General features: G+C 37.4%; 1 protein-coding gene across 2 annotated transcripts in view; it reads right to left on the bottom strand.

Moving 5' to 3' along the window:
- Nucleotides 1-2,567: 2,567 nt before the first annotated feature.
- Nucleotides 2,568-16,865, bottom strand: part of ly75 (lymphocyte antigen 75) — a 33,879-nt gene continuing 19,581 nt past the window's right edge. For both annotated transcript variants that reach the window (XM_079598087.1, XM_079598086.1), the window contains exons 19-35: nucleotides 15,468-15,535; nucleotides 15,302-15,369; nucleotides 14,135-14,274; nucleotides 13,902-14,010; nucleotides 13,628-13,791; nucleotides 12,837-12,966; nucleotides 12,528-12,748; nucleotides 11,363-11,525; nucleotides 11,076-11,234; nucleotides 10,718-10,840; nucleotides 7,117-7,305; nucleotides 5,752-5,975; nucleotides 5,456-5,642; nucleotides 5,198-5,356; nucleotides 4,615-4,737; nucleotides 4,239-4,421; nucleotides 2,568-3,645 (exon numbers count right to left, since the gene is read on the bottom strand). In XM_079598087.1, coding sequence (XP_079454213.1) covers nucleotides 3,473-3,645; nucleotides 4,239-4,421; nucleotides 4,615-4,737; nucleotides 5,198-5,356; nucleotides 5,456-5,642; nucleotides 5,752-5,975; nucleotides 7,117-7,305; nucleotides 10,718-10,840; nucleotides 11,076-11,234; nucleotides 11,363-11,525; nucleotides 12,528-12,748; nucleotides 12,837-12,966; nucleotides 13,628-13,791; nucleotides 13,902-14,010; nucleotides 14,135-14,274; nucleotides 15,302-15,369; nucleotides 15,468-15,535 — 2,583 coding nt within the window. In that variant the 3' untranslated portion in view covers nucleotides 2,568-3,472. The remainder of the gene's footprint in view (nucleotides 3,646-4,238; nucleotides 4,422-4,614; nucleotides 4,738-5,197; nucleotides 5,357-5,455; nucleotides 5,643-5,751; nucleotides 5,976-7,116; nucleotides 7,306-10,717; nucleotides 10,841-11,075; nucleotides 11,235-11,362; nucleotides 11,526-12,527; nucleotides 12,749-12,836; nucleotides 12,967-13,627; nucleotides 13,792-13,901; nucleotides 14,011-14,134; nucleotides 14,275-15,301; nucleotides 15,370-15,467; nucleotides 15,536-16,865) is intronic.

Consider the following 16,865-nt stretch of genomic DNA (forward strand, 5'->3'; position numbering starts at 1 on the left):
AAATAATGCGCTCACTTAGGGAATGCCTTCACTCAGCCACCCCATGTAAGGATACTCTTAAGACTATATATAGCATTTACCTCAATTTTTAGACCATTTTACCGACTGAAAGAGGACGAGACAACAGATTTAGTTTAACAGGGGTAAATGTTAATTTGTCGCTTTTTAACTTACCTGATGATTCTTGAGACATACAAATAGGATAAGAATAAGATAGGATTTTACCTGGATTCACAACCTCGGAGGGATCGGCACTGGGACGTTCTAAGCATGTATACGTCCTCACTAACTTCTAAAGGAGAGAAGCACATTCATGGCAACTTTGGGTTTAAGTTCTGTTCAAAATAAGAATCTTTTAGCCCTCTGCACAATTTTGAAAGACGCTTCAGTTCGTAAATAGTCAAAAAGCCGTGGGTTGACGACAAGACAAATTTCTTATCAGTTTTTAAATGTTATCTTCAAAAAGAAGTGATTTCCAAAATGATGCTTAAGTCGGCATCTTGGGAGCCCCTTTTTAGGGGTATAATCTACCCGCCCTCTTACTGGGCTACAGTTGCCAACATCTATTTTTAACAGGAGATAAAACAGAGAGAGACTGTAAGTGACACCCTGCAGTTACAGTACTGCTATATAAGACATTAACTAATTAATGGTGTCTGTCAAACCCCTGTAGACGTAGAGCAAAACCAGAGAGAAAAAAAAAATTCAGAATAATGATGAGCCAAAACATTATGGGGCAGGTGAAATGAATATCGTTGATCATCTCCTAACAAGTCCAGATATTAAGGTCTGGGTAGATTAGATGTTAAGCAAACAGTTAAGTCAGTTCTTGTACTCAACATGTTGGATCCAGGAATAAAGATCTGAGCGACTTTGACAAGGGCCAAATTGTTATGGGAAGCCGACTGGGTCAGAGTATCTCTGAAACGGCAAGGCTTGTGTGTTGCTCCCGATCAACAGTGGTGAGAATTTACCAACAGTGGTCCGAGGAGGGACAAACAACAAACCGGCGACAGAGTGTTGGGCGCCCAAGGCTCATCGATGCACGAGGGCAACGAAGGCTATCCCGTCTGGTCTGAGCCAACGAAAGGTCAACTGTGGCACAAGTCACAAGTCATATCAAAATCTTAATGATGGTTATTGGAGAAATGTGTGCTGCGTATGTGCCTGCCTGCCTACCTATCTACATTATGCTTTTCCCATACACTATACAATGCAATTTACTTTCAGTTTAGTATGAATGACAGAATGAATGACATACAAGCCACCTTAAAGCTACACTGTCATTTTTAAAGTTGATTCTTAGCAAAAAAAACTTTTTTCTTTCAAAGTTATATGTGCTCATTCGTGTGTAATTACTTCCACCAACTAATCAAGTATTCTCGTAAGCGTAGAATCTGCCATTCAGAATACATATGAGCGAGTCGCTCAAATGGCGGCAGCCATGTTGCGCCTCCATCTTGAAAATACATTAGCCAAAGAGGGACATACCTGGAAATTCAAGCTTCGCGGTTTTACACTCAGTGGCACCGTGACGAATGCGAGGGGGAGATTACTCGCGACTGCCGGCAGATTTTAAATAATACACCCGCCGTAGGAGTTAAAACACCCTCGGAATGGGAGGGGCTAGGAAGTAATATTCAGTTGGTAGTCATATACAATTTCACCGCTAGATGGGAGTAAATACTACACAGTGTAGCTTTAAGTACTGTCCTTCACTTTAGTATTCTATTAGCCCTGACCCATTAGTTTCCTATAGTGTGAATGGCTTGTGCATTAAATACTGCCTTTTAGGCAGCCTGGATAAATACTAAAGCAGCATGTACAGTAGATACTAATGAATACTGCAACTTTGCAACTAAAATTATGACCCATAATAACTGTGACCCAAAAACATGGGTCCCTAAAGTGGTCCCTTTAGACATTCTGTTGACTAAGTAATGCTGCTCCTACATGTCAACTCACTCTCATTAGAATATTTATAGAGTTTTAGTAGACTGTCTGCTTAATATCTGCTAACACTTATTTTGATGTTCCTCCAACAGACATGCTATAAGTAACTTCGCAACTACTTACTTCTACTTATTCTAACCCTAACCTAACAGTCTAGTCTACTAATACTCTACTAACACTCTAATGAGAGTTAGTAGACAACATGTCCCCGACAGTAACATAGTGTCGGCCCAGATCCGGGCCACATCTGGTACATGTGTATTCAACGTGTACCAGATGTGGGCTGGATCTGGGCCGATGTTGCTGTCGGGGGTAGGTGCTACTACTTATAGTCAACAGAATGTCTAAAGGGGACCATCTAAATAAAGTGTAACCAACATTTCTTTTATTATTCACCAACAAAGGACATACTATTAGAAGACGTACATTGTTTTATTGAGCATCTTCTGCTGTGGTCAAAACAGAGGAAAGCTGATATGTATTCAAATCAAATACAAGGATCACAAAAGATTCTCTTAAAAAATATTTTTACAAAAGCAGCTTTAGTTAACATGTTTGGGTTTGCAATATATTACCATCAATACCCAAATCATCTTTGGTGTAGTTTGGAGTAAAAAAAAAAAAAAAAAAAAAAACACAATCAACCGCAACAACAAAAATATAATAAAATATTTACAAAGCATGAACCAAATCCTTCACTAATAGTTCGATTCAAACAGCTTATTAAAGTGCATCAGATTTCAGTAGTTTGAGTGAATTAAGCAGAAGAGTGCATAGATATAATCTCTGAATGTAATTTTATCATAAGCGTCTTGTACTGCACTCAGTGCACTGCGTTACCATAAGCTGTTGTACAGAACTTGGATATTAATGAAAGCAAATCAAGCCATAAAACAAGAAGTACATGATGCATCATCATGGGAAAAACAAAACACTGTGGGAAAACACCATTATGGCAAGTTTTATTGGAATGTTCTATTCAGTGATGACTAATAAAGCTATTGATTTTAAAGAGTGGCTTTCGAAAATCAAATAAAAAAGGAAAAACAATAACTTGGTTTGGGATCCTTGACGCTCTGTTAAAATAACATCTTCAAAAAGAAAAGAGGAAAATCTTCCAAAATGTACAATCTTAAAATCTTCCCAGCTCTAAGTGCAAGTTAATATTCAGTGCTGCTCAAGAGGAGGGAAAAACCCTGATTTTGATCACGTCATTTCAAGAAAAGCCAAAGTAACACAATCAAATTTGTGTAGAGCGGAAAGTACCAGCAGTCCTCGCATTAAAATATACACAAGCATTTCTGACATTTTCATTTAAACATTAAAACCTCAAACATTACCACTCTTATTTTCATTTACAAAAACTGTTGAGTCATCCATTTAAGCCATGCTGTGAGGTGGATAATAAATAACCTTAGTTTGAACCACTGAAGCAAGTGTTCCTGTGTATGGCGTAGAGTGTTTATAGTAAAAGGCACATCATAGCTACCGTTTAATTTGACGACATTCAGTTGGGATGTTATTCTGCGTTATTAATTATACTCGTGCTGTCCGCGTCATCAAAGTTGCGCTGGTAACGTACAGTCGAATGGAAGCGATGCTTGTTTTTCTGGTATAGGAGGAAGACGCCAGCAACGATGATGCAGAGGAGTACAATGATGAAGAAGATCAGAGCCACAGGGCTACCTGGATCTGCACATGCAATATACAACATGTTAAACCATAATGTTGCTTTGTTTTGAATTTGCAATGCCACTGAAAACCATCGATAGATGAAAAACAATCAACACATCAAATATTTTTGTTAGAAATTATATGTAGTATAAAACATAATCGGAAACATAATCAACAGATTAATCAATTATCAAAATAATCGTTAGTTGCAGCCTTTTGCAGTTAATCAGATTCACCTAATCAAATTTTTTACTATTTCACAAGAGCTTGAAGATTAGTTCATTCTAAACACAAATACATATCAAATTTGTTTTAAAAAAAAGGTCGGCACAGTTTTTATTTTAATTTTATTTATTTATTTTATTTTTCAGTGGCATTGCATAGGTTGTAATTTTTACATTAAATGTTCAAAAGTTAAATATATTTATAATACAATTAATGAATATACGTGTGTGTGTGTGTACAAAAAAGTTAATACAATTATGAATTAATAATAACATATATTTTAACTTTACTGTATATTAATATTATATTTAATATTTATCGCATATTATTATTGATTATATGTATATTAAGAGCCATTTTCAAGATGAGAGGTTTTGAGGACTCACAGGCAGGTGCTTTGCAGACGAGTCGGCTGCGGCTGTACGAGCAGTCGGCTTGGGTCCAGATGCCGTTGCTGGAGACCATGACTGCGCAGATCTGCGACGTGTCCTGTGATAATTGCGGCCCTAATTTTTCATCCCAGCTAGAGAAGTCCAGTTCACTGCCGTCCTGCCAACCAGTGGGCTTACCTTAGAGGAAACAAGGATGTACAGAGCTAAAATAAGTCCACAAAGCTGATCTCTTCTCATTTGAAAACATATCTATTTTTACACGGTGTAATTTCATGATCCAAGCTGCAATATATAACAATATATGCAATATATTAAAAAGTCTTAAAAAAAGGACACGGTGAGCTTGAAGGTAGATTAATCATTATTTTACGTTTGGAGTCAATGTTGAGCGCCAGCCACACTCGGCTGGTGATGGAAGGGTTCTTGTTTATATAGTTGGAGACAAAATCATTCTCCTCTTTACTCTTGATGGTTAACAGCTTAGACGAAGAATCTATACAGGAGAAATACAAGATGTTGTTAGACAATTTCAGGTTGATTTTTGGATGGTTTGTACAGTTTTTAGTGATTATGTTGGGGCTTGGATATGAGAAATAGAAATAACAGTAACCATGTAAAGTGCCATTGAAAGTTAGTGCCAGTCTGTTCACCCACCATCCGATGCTTATTGCACAGGAAAATGGCAAGAGCTGGCCGAAATTGCATCTTTTAAGGGCACAAGATTTTGTCTGTACAACCACTGGTAGAAACCTTGCAATTATTTAAGTGTTTTATCATGTTGGTCTGTTAACGTGGTGACATACATTTCAGATATTCCCCTAATAGCGTGTAAAATTAGACAAACTGGTCATTCGCGTGTGTGTTGTCGCTTCCTGTCTAACCAAGCCAAAAAAAAGCTTGCAACTGAATGTGAAACTAGGTGAAAGTTGCTAAAGACGCAGCAATATACTCACCCAGATTCTGACACACGTTCTTGGCACTCTCCATGGTAAAGACGGAGTAGTTGTATGTGTTGAAAGCATAACAGTGATCTTTAAACACGACCCAAGATGTCTGACTATCACTCTCAGGACAACTACTGCTGGACTGAGAAGAGAGATGTGCACTAGTTTCTGGAGGAAAAAAAAAAGAAAGAAAGATAAAACAGTTTCAGACTGACCTTTTCAGAACAACAGTTGCGTTTGTGTTGTGTTATTGAATGCTTGTCTTACTTTCATTGATGTTGTTGTTGTAGCAGATGGCCCCTTCTTGGGCTGCATGGCAGTTGACCGATGACCAGGTGCCTTTGGAGTCAACAAACACACACTTTTCCTCAGAATCACGGCCATCAGCTACAAATCCATCTGGTTGGAATTGTACCGCGGTCCCATCTGACCACTCAAAGGGCCATCCGCTTACCTAGAGAAAGAGCCATAACAATTCATAATGATAACAATTGAGAGCAAAGGTTTAAGCTCACAGTTAGTAATTGCTGTCAATTGTTGCTATTATCACAAAAACTGTGTACATCTTGTTTGGAGAGGCCAATCCACAGTGAAAAGCCGTCCCTTTTGGCGATCAGCGCCATGTTGTCGTTAGTCGTTTTGTCACTAATGCTGGCAAGATGGCCTCCATTGCTGCCACACTCTTGCAGTGCCTGATACCAGTCCATTTTCTTGGCCACACGACGGTAACTTATGCCATCCGGAGTATTAACGTCAACCACGCCCTTCATGAATTCATCTTTGGGATCTGTAAAACACATTTTTCGTAAGTTGACAAACATCAAGCTGCATCAAGAATTTTGGCTACTATCTACATAGATGTATACACTACCATTTTTAAAAAGAAATGTATACACTTATAATACCCACCAAATGCTAATAATAATGCAGTTTATTATGCTTATAATGCTTAATGTGGTTTATAATGCTTAATACTGTTCTTCAATACACAAAAAAAAATACAAAAAAAATGCATCACAATTTTCACAAAAATATTAAAGTCACCATGAAATCAAAATGGACAATTCTTATTTTTTTATGGAATATTGCATTATTTATCAGTTTTTTTAACCCTCCCTTTTGCATCTCTTCTCTTCTCTGATGAGGACGGGACAACTGTTTCTCACATGAGATCACAGCAATAGCAAACCACAAACATCCAATGAATGGGGAAAATGAATGGGGAAAGTCCCGCCCTACATTTTTCACTCTGATATACGTTACAATAAGGAAGAAAAGACAAATCACAACTACCGTTTCATGCCAACTTGAAGCAGCAAAACTGTCATACAGCTGACATATATATAACAACTGATATATATATATATATATATATATATATATATATATATATATATATATATATATATATATATATATACATTCACTTAAAGATTGCATGGTATTTGGCTGGTTTGTCAATCACAGTTTTCTTTCCTACAGTATTTTCCTGGGCCAGGACATATTGAAGGGCTTGCGTTTTTTTTATTTTTTTTTATTGTAGATTTTAAATGTGTAGATCAAAAGTTTGTTTTGTCCATGTTTAGTAGTAGTGCACTACAATAAAGACCCACCAAAGCCACATAAATACTACTTTGATTTCATGAGGTCTTTAAATAATTCTGCAGTGTCACATACACTTTGTAATAAATAAATTAAAATATTTAGCCCTCTATTTCAAGTACCGGTAGTTGTTTTTTTAATTAATATGTCATGCATACTAATAAAAAAGAGAAAAATATGAACTGATTATTGATTGTTGAGTGATAGATGGATTACATGTCAATTGCTCATTTTGCAGTTCAAGCCTAAAACATATTTATGTAAAAATATTCTTGTACAGTATATAAAGGGAAAAAGAAGCTGAAAACTCATTGGTGTTGCTTTACCATTTTCAATCTTGCACACCACAATACTTCGCTGTTTGAAGGCATTGAAAAGACGTTGGTTGGATATTTCTTCCCACTCTCCAATCACGTTGAGGCCAGCCATGAAGGGTTCTGTGATGTTTGGTCTTTCACCAGATTTCCAGTTGGAGAACTGCACATAGCTGCCATCAAGCCATTTCACCTGCTCATCTAAAACAAAGACATCATACATGGCAAAAATTAGCAGCTACCGTATTTGATACTTTCTTACTCAATCCATCTTTCCCTATCAGTGGTGGGCTGTCAGGGCCAGCAAGGCCTTCTCTGCTGGCCTAAACACTATGAGAATCACTGACTTGCACTTTAATATTTTTTTTTTTATGAATGAGTATTAAATTATTCCCAATAGTCCGTTTTCTTAATTTCATAGCTTTTCTCTTGGTTACGCTGCTTCCAGTAGTGTATATTTATTTTAGTGCTTTTATCCAATCATATTTCAGTCATCATGTGTTGCCAGGGTCAAATATATCTGCTTCGAGGCCTTCAGAATCGATAGTGCGGGCGCCTGTAGCTTAAATGAATGGCAATGAAACTGTTGCTTTAACCAGAGAATGTCTAATAAGGGGAGAAGGTTCACTCTCGCTACACTTCCGGCTTCTGACTGGTTGCAGTTCCACTCTGATTCCATATGAGGGCGCTCACAGGACGAGTGCAGAATGAATAGAGGTCTATGGAGCTATACCCCTCAAAATCCACTTTTCTCAAGATATAATTTTTTGTCTAGTAATTTGAATGTTGTATTCGAAAGGAGATGCAAAGAAATTGCACATTGCTGGGTGTTAGATTTTTTAGAGTCACTTATTTGCTTTAAAAAGTCTTTCAAAATGTCAATGACGTCATACACATCGTACGACCAGAGATACTGCTTTACGGCAATCCTTCAGTCACTGTGGTGCTTTCGCGCTCTGCACTTTATTTTCTCTCGAGGCATCGCCAGCACAGCTGACACAGGTAAACACACAGGCTAGAAGAGTTTCTGCTAGAATACATTCTGTTCCCGCTTCAGATACCACGATGCCATCAAGCGGTATCTCTGGTCGTAACCAGTCCTTCACTGACCAATCAGCGTTCATTAGCAGAATGCTAGCGTGTTATGGGCAACAACAACTCAACCTGTAAGAAATCGAAAGGACATAAGTACTCGTTCATTCAATTTTCGATCTATAACCCATGTTGAACTTGCCAAACCTACAATCAAATCTGAGATTTCTCAACGGCAATCGGCTGAAAGGGACAAATTTAGCCGTCTAGCCCCATAGACTCCCATTCATTTTGCACTCGGGCGATCGCCCCCAGTGGAACTCTGGTGGAACTACAACCAAAATTCGGTACAATAGGACTTAATAGGGAGTGAACAGGCTCTCCGTAGACGGGCTCTGCTTTAACCAATCAGATAATCGGTCAGATTTAATCAGCCAATCAGATATCGAGTTGACTGCACCGGGGCCATCTAGCAGGCATACAATAACGTAAGCATTTCCACGCTCTTTGATTGGATGGTCAGAGCGTGTACTATTATTACTGGTAGTCAGAGCTAGCTAACCGCATCAGTAGCGAACTGTGTAAACTAAAATACCTGTAGATTTAATCATAGACAGTATATAAGATGGACACAGCGACCCCATAGACTTCAACGGAGAAAAGTGAAGCCCATTTGAAGCACTGACTTCCTGATCGCCAGGCGAACTGCGCAGGCTCAAACTGAGCTTGAACACGTGAGCAACGTGTCTGACAGCTGTCAGTCTTCTAGTCGCTGTGCGGAGAGAAATCTGAATCATTCCCTTCCGAATCTCGCAGAGACGGAGAGCATGAGCATTAGCTGTCCATGAGCTAGCAGCAGGATCAACTTTATCACTCTCTGTGGGCTACTCCCTTCACTTTATCGGACTTAATGCCTCCACGTTCCCCCGATTGCCTGCGAGCTTCTACGCCGGTCTATACGGTAATTTCTCTACAGTGCGACAGAGAGTCGCGTGAGTTATGACGCAATCGTTAGCCTATTTTTACAAAAACGGCTTCTACGGGGCCATAATGTAAGGTACAAGGTAATGGAGCCTTTTATACATTGTCGAGTTTCTTTAGAAATAAATAATGGACAAATGGAGTCTTTGGACGCCTCAGATGTAAAGTTATTCGCTGTCAAAGTGACGCAAAAATGAATGGGAGTCAATGGAATGCTAACAGCAGGTGAAGTTCTGCTACAATGGCGGCGCCCGCGGAGGCTTCAGTTTCCGGCGGATGGATTACCCCCTTGGATTTAATAGGTTTTTCAACCCACAAATTAATGTTTATTTCCTTCCTCGACCACCAGCAGGCTCAAACCTACCGGAAATAAATCCCTTATTCAGCTTACGCAGAGTCACGGAACTCTATCGATCTGTCCGGGTAAAAACAGAACTGACTGCAATGTAAAGTTATGCCAGGACTGATTTTGAAGGCAAATGTCCCGCTGATCTCATTGATATCGTTCAAAAATCTGTGTGAGAGCTTGTGTCGGCTGTAACGTTACACATCGTCATGTTTTGCGGTGTTTTCCCTGTTTAACGTTACGTTACTGCTTCTGTCGAGCAGACACTCGCAGCACTAAAGCGAATTAAAACTTATGACAGAAATATGACGGGACAGACTGGACTTTCAGCACATTATAGCTTTGATGGCGATAGAAAAGGTTGTACTTGGGACTGAAACGCACAGACAACCTGTACAACCAAGTAATTCAAGTCTTTTTGAGGAAATAAATTAGGATGGATTTTGTGTTAAAAATAATCAGTTTTGGAGAGTAGGCTATAATGCATTTTTGCCCCCGTTTTTTTCCGTGCTGAATATGATTTTCTTCCTTATTTTTCTTGTAAATTTATGATCGAAACAACTTATTTTTTTCAAACATTTACTATTGTAGCCATTGAAGGATAAGACAGGGAGGATCCGTTTCTGAATTTATAATCGGAACGCAAGAACCACTGACTGTACACTAACACAAAAGCCGAACTCACTCGCTCGTTTCTCTCTACCCGGCCTTTCACGAACTCTCCGCATTAACCCTATAACTGCCGGTGCAAAATAAAAACAGGAATTTCACAACAGTTCCCTATAAAGGACGGCATGACTATTGGACAGATTTTTGCCCTAGTTAACAGTCTGGAGGAGTCAATGCTAGTGCAAAAATCGGAGTTGACAGATTTCATAGAAAATTGTGTCTTGTATTATAGGCACAAACTCAGATTTTTTCGGAAAATTATTCCATCCAGTCAGAGGAGATCAAACATGTTTGATATTTTAGTCAAATTTAGAACATATTATTTTCAATTGACATGCGGCTCCTAGCAAAAAGGAGCATGTTTCTGCAGGAGTTTGTAATTACTTGAAGGTCTGAAAGTGTGTGACGCCCAGTTTTTCTCTCTAACCATTTACAAAGACATGAAATATATCATATCTAGTGTTTTAAAATCAGTTAAAATTTAAAAGTTGTGTAGTGTATAAAAATTGTGAATATTTAGTCTGACAATTGGCTATTAAGATAACACAACTGACAAGATTGAACTTTGAGAATTGATCATCTTACCGGTCTTGTTTCCGTTCATTCCCAGCCACACAAATGACACCAAGTTTTTGAACGGCTGCAACTGCTGCCTGATGAAATCATTCTCGGCCTCATCACGAATGGTCAGGATTTCTCCATACCCGGCTAAAACATACAGGCAAGATTACAATAAAACATCATGAAAATTAGGTAATGCTCCTTAGAAATCATTAAACATTGGCATTTATGTTCATAAATAGCGTTGACCACGGCTGATTAGAGTTGCTGTTTCTGCATACAACAAAACTTTGAAAACAGAAAAGCAAACATGAGCAAGATGTTTTGCAGAATAGTTCATCTAGCATTTTAAGTCCCAGATATGATTAAGCACCATCCGTACCAAGAGTCTTGCAGATCTGCTGTTCAGTGATGTCGCCGTTGCCCCACCTGGAGGACCCCAGCAGTAACGTGTAGCAGTTCTTCTTAAAGCTGATCCAGTTCTGTCCGTTGCTTTTGTGAGGACATGTGACAGTAGGCACTTCAGGAGTGACAGTCTTATCTGTTATGACAAATGCATTTTTAAAGCAAAACGTATGTGTAAATAATGAAAAGCAGTTGAATATCATTAGATAAGGTCAGCAGTTATCATTTATGAATTGAATTAGCTTTGGAACAAATGATCCTCACTGTGTGGGATGTGGCAGATCACTCCTGAAAGCTCTTCTTCACATGCGGTGGCCTTCCAGAAACCGTCAGTGTCCAGATACACACAGGCCTCTTCAGTGACTTCAGAGGACCAGCGGTTGAACTCAGTGTGGCTGTGGTCTGTCCAGTGGTAGTGCTCCCCTTCCTTTATTAAAAACAAATCTTAATCAAAGATGTTCATGACATTGAACTGTTCCAGTAAAGACACTTATAATTTTACAAAAGCAATACATGCTGTTCTTTTGAACTTTATATTCATTAAAGAATCCTGGAAATAATTTATTATGATTTCCACGACAATATTAACACACAAAACGGTTCAACATTGATAATAATAAGAAATGTTTCTTAAGTAACAAATCAGCATATTAGAATGATTGGTCCCACTTTATATTTTTGATATAAAAATATACTTTTGATACAAAACACTTTTGATGCTATTGGATACAGGTAAGGTTATGAACAGGTTTGGTTGTATGGGTAAGTTTAAGCATGGGTTATGGGGTAAGGCAAGTGTCAACAGTATAGAAGAAGTAATTACAGAAGTAATTGAAAAGCATTTTTATATACAAGTACAATGTAAAAACATGTATTTATTGGACAACTGCGTTACGTCTAGCTCACGCTGTTGTTGTTTCGTTCAAACATTATGGACCATGGCAAGCAGACTTTGGGACAAAAGGAGAACTAAAACGAGGATCAATATCAGCGTGGGCTAAAAATGAAAAGCATTTTTATATACAAGTACAATGTAAAAACATGTATTTATTGGACAACTGCGTTACGTCTAGCTCACGCTGTTGTTGTTTCGTTCAAACATTATGGACCATGGCAAGCAGACTTTGGGACAAAAGGAGAACTAAAACGAGGATCAATATCAGCGTGGCGTTTTCGAGACGTCCATGACACTGAAGACTGGAGTAATGGTGAAAATTCAGCTTTGCCATCCACGGAATAAATTACATTTTAAAATATATAGAAATAGTTATTTTAAATTGTGACAATATTTCACAATATTACTGTTTGCTCCATTTTCAATCAAATAAATATAGCCTTGTTGAGCATTAGAGACTTATTTCAAAAACATTCAAAAATCGTCACCAAACTTTTGAACGGTAGTGTATGGGAGTGTGTGATTTTCACTCACGTCTTCGCTAAAGAGTCCAATCCAGAGTGGCTGTCCTCTTCGAGAAACTTGCACTGTAAGCACTGCTTGGACATATGCATTCGGTATGCTGGCCAAGTCCATATCGTTGTTCCAGCACAACTGAAGAGCCTCTGACCATGTTAAATTGTCCTGCTGTACCACCTTAAATGTATGATCATGAACTGTGAATTTATCCTCAGGGTTAGGTTCCTCTGGTTTATCTGGGGAAATTGTCAGTTGGATGTTAATCAACAGAACGCTATTTAACTTAGCATACAGATGACTGAGACGGTCACTAGTGGCTCATACCTGCATAATACTGGCAGATGCTGAGATTCTGCCGGTCAGAGCAGGAGGTGTAGTCCCAGGTGCCCATCATGTCAGAATGATCATCATTGTACATGTAGGCACAGAGCTCCAGGGTGTCTTGTTCAAACGTCTGCCAAGCAATTCAAGAGGAAAATGGGAAAATAAAGTCAGATTAGGTGTATCGGGAATAATTGATGGCCTTAAAATGTTTTTAAGTAAAATTCTGAATGAAATGTTTGCTTATGATTAGACAACTGAATGACGTGGCGTATGGGAGATGAATAAAACAAAATGTGGTCCTCCACTTTTCATTTTGCATTAAAGTGACTAGTTCACATAAAAATGAAAACTTTTACGACACGTATGAGTTTCATTCTTCCATTAAGCAAATAAAGAGATGTTTTAGGGAATGTTCATGATGCTCTTTTCCATACAACGAAAAGTGAATGGGGACTGAGACTGCCAAGCTCCAAAAATGACAAAAACGTTCTTGCATGTCCGTTTTCAAGTTATTGCATGATTTCAGAAGACCATTATGAGTGTGATGGATTAATATCATGTTGCTTTTACATTACATTCTTAATAATTTGTGGATACGTGAAAAATATTTTTCAGGAATCTTTGATTAATATATTTATTTTTTCAAATTTAATAAAAAAAAAATTGTAACATTATAAATTGATCAATATAATGCATCCGTGCAATAAAAAAAAGGATTCATTTCTGAGGCTAGATCTTTGTGGTCAACAATATAATTTACAGTAAGACTTTCAAAGCAGATGGACACTTGCATTGATGAATATGGGTCGTAACTGGCCATGCAGGAGAGGATTGAAGTTCAGATATTCAACTGGCGAGTTATCCACCCACTGAGTGTCATGAAGCTTGAACTTCAGACCAATCCAGACCTTCTGAGGTTGCCCGGGTAACTGCGGTAACATTGTAGTGATGAAGTCTAGATGGAGGCAAGATGCACAGGATGGAAAGTTGTTAAGTGTGTTAAATATGTGTTTATATTTAAATATGTTCCCTGTGGATTTGAATGCTATACAAAACCAAACAAACCCTGTTCGACTTGGTCAGATATGGTGAGCATCGAGCCTTTCAGCGTTTTGCAGAACTCATTGGCATCATTGAAGTTTTTGAAAGAAGACTCAGATAAAGACCTGTAGCACTGCAATACACATATACAATGATGTCATTAAAAACACACACACACACACACACACAGACACACACAGACACACACAGACACACACAGACACACACAGACACGGTATGTGATTGGCATGTCAGACCTTGTCTTTAAAGTGCTGGGATGTCTTCATATCACATGGGCTGCCGGGTGGGTGCGGTTTTGGGGTTCCTTTCTCCACAGAAGTGACATTCAGGGTCTCGCACACAAACGGCTGTCTTTCATTGCAGCTTCTGGTATAACCTTCAGGGGGGCATATTAAAGAGGATCATCTGAGTTGCTTCATAAATCATAACTGTTGCTGTCAGTTCAGAGAGATATTATTTTTTTGAATTATTTCAGAACGTTTTCTTATCTTTGAAAAATAAATGTGTCTTTCTTATCCTCTATTATGAAAGCAATTGAAATGATTTATTGGCTTTTCTTGTACAAAATGGACCTTATAATTATATAATAGTACTAATAAATAGAATTTGGGAGGGGTCATTTTTATGTAATGTGTCTGGAAGAAAAAATATTATTTATTTAAATGTATTTAAACTTTTATCCAAAGTGACCAATATTGCATTCAAGGTAGACATTGACGTTTTATCATTTCTTGCTCTTACTGGGAAATGAACCCATGACCTTGGTGTTGCTAGCTCTATGCTCTATTGAGCTACAGGAAAATAAATAATTTAAACTATTATTCATACAATTTATTTAAATATTTATACATAAAATGAGATCATTTAGCCCAGCACACAGCATTGCTTTGGATGATCAGTCCGCTGGAAAATATACACAATAAAAGCCGACCAATCAGGTTGTGAACATATCTCTATGCCTTCAGGTTCGGTATCTTTAGGTTCGGTGTTAAAATGCCAATGTGAATGCTAAACGGACCAAGACTTAATGTTTTTTGTTTTGTTTTTTGGTCCGGACCAAACAAACCAAGCGAACCAAACTACAGTACAAGTATGAACACACACTAAAAACTCTATGTTTTATAAAATTTATACTGATATTTACTTAACATTTTTACATTTCTGCCTGAGGTCAGTGTAAATGTCACCAGGGCAATTAAAAAGGAAAAAAAAAAGAAATCACTGGCCTGACCAAGCTAGAAGTGATTTATGGGTCTTACAACATTCACAGAAATGTACCATTGTGCTACAACTAGGGAGGCCATTTGAATGAGCCATGAAATATCTTTAAATGAAAAACATGTCAAGATCAATTCTGCAAAATGTTGAAAATTACTTTAGGAATCACAGTAAGACTCTCATACCGGGTTCAATAGAGATAGGAGTGATAGAAGGGCACCTGCCCAGAAACGCTGGATGAAACGGGCTGAACCTGCAAGCACACACATATACAAAGACAATAAATGATAAATAAAAGAGAGGTTCATGCCTGTAATAGTGGTTTAGACAAGGTATGATAAACCAACTTACATAAAGGGAACATGAGGACCAGGATAACGCAGGTCTGCCCACCACCTCACAACATCTTTTCCCGCATGCTACAACAGGTCATTACAATGAAAATAATTACTGGCTGATATGAACAATCACACATTCACTCATATTAATTGAATCCATTACCCAAAAGATCTCTACTTTGTGTTGTGGATCAAACATTGTACATTTATGAGTATAGGGATTTTTAAACATTTAAAATAACATTTAAAAAAAGAAACAAACTGATTTGTTTCATTTCTGATACACTAAGTATATACAAATCACCCAATTATGATAAATGCACCCATAGCCAAGTGTTGCTATAGATATAAACACAACTTCCACATGTGTTTATTTAGCAAAAAGAGAAAATGGCAAGCTCAGTTTTAGTTTTTGCAAAGTTGTGATTAACTAATCATTAATATTAAGTAATATTATTGATCTGACACTATTGGGTGAGAACAAAACTTGAACTGAATTGAGCTGGATGATGACACCAGTTTTGTCTGCAGAGCTGCTTTACAGGTGATCCGACTTCGTTTCGACTAATTTTTGCAACATTGACATGGTCATTGAATTAACATTGAACTGACTCAAAGTGTATAATAACACTATTGTCTTCTGTAGAGCTGCTTACAGCTAAATTAAACTAATTCCATAATTGATGAACTTTACACTGTTATTGAACGAAGTAAACACTGAACTGTCTTGAGCCGAATAATGACACTATTGTCTTTTTAGAGCTGCTTTACAGCAGAATTGAACTTTGTTTGCATCATTGATCCTTATTTTCCTGGTTTCCTCTTTGAAACAATCTGTATTGATTCTGACTTGACTTGATTATCATGATATTATTTCAATGCTATTTATTTAATAAATAAAAGACAGTGCATTTGCAGACAGCTTGGTTCATATTTGGTTCAATACACTACTATGCAAAGGTTTGGGGTCAGTAAATTTTTTAAATAAATGAGTGCTTTTATTCAGCAAAGATTCATTACATTGATCAAAACTGTAAACTGTAAAACTGTAAAAAGACATGTACAATGTTGATTTTAAATAAATGCTATATATACAAGTTCTTTTGAACTTTCTATTCATCAAAGAATCATGAAAATTTGAAATCAGTTTCAACAAAAAAATATTAAGCAGCATAACCGTTTTCAACTGTGATAATAATAAAAGTTTCTTGAGCAGCAGATCAGCATATTAGAATGATTTCAGATCACATGACACCGAAGACTGGAGTAATTAAGCTAATATTTCAGCTTTTAAAATATGCATTTTAAAATATATTAAAATAGAAAACAAGTATTTAAAATTGTAATATTATTTCACAATATTGCTGTTTTTATTATATTTCCGATCACATAAATGCAGCATTAAGTGAGC

The sequence above is a fragment of the Phoxinus phoxinus genome, assembly GCF_949152265.1.
Source record: "Phoxinus phoxinus genome assembly, chromosome: 22".
Classification (NCBI taxonomy): domain Eukaryota; kingdom Metazoa; phylum Chordata; class Actinopteri; order Cypriniformes; family Leuciscidae; genus Phoxinus; species Phoxinus phoxinus.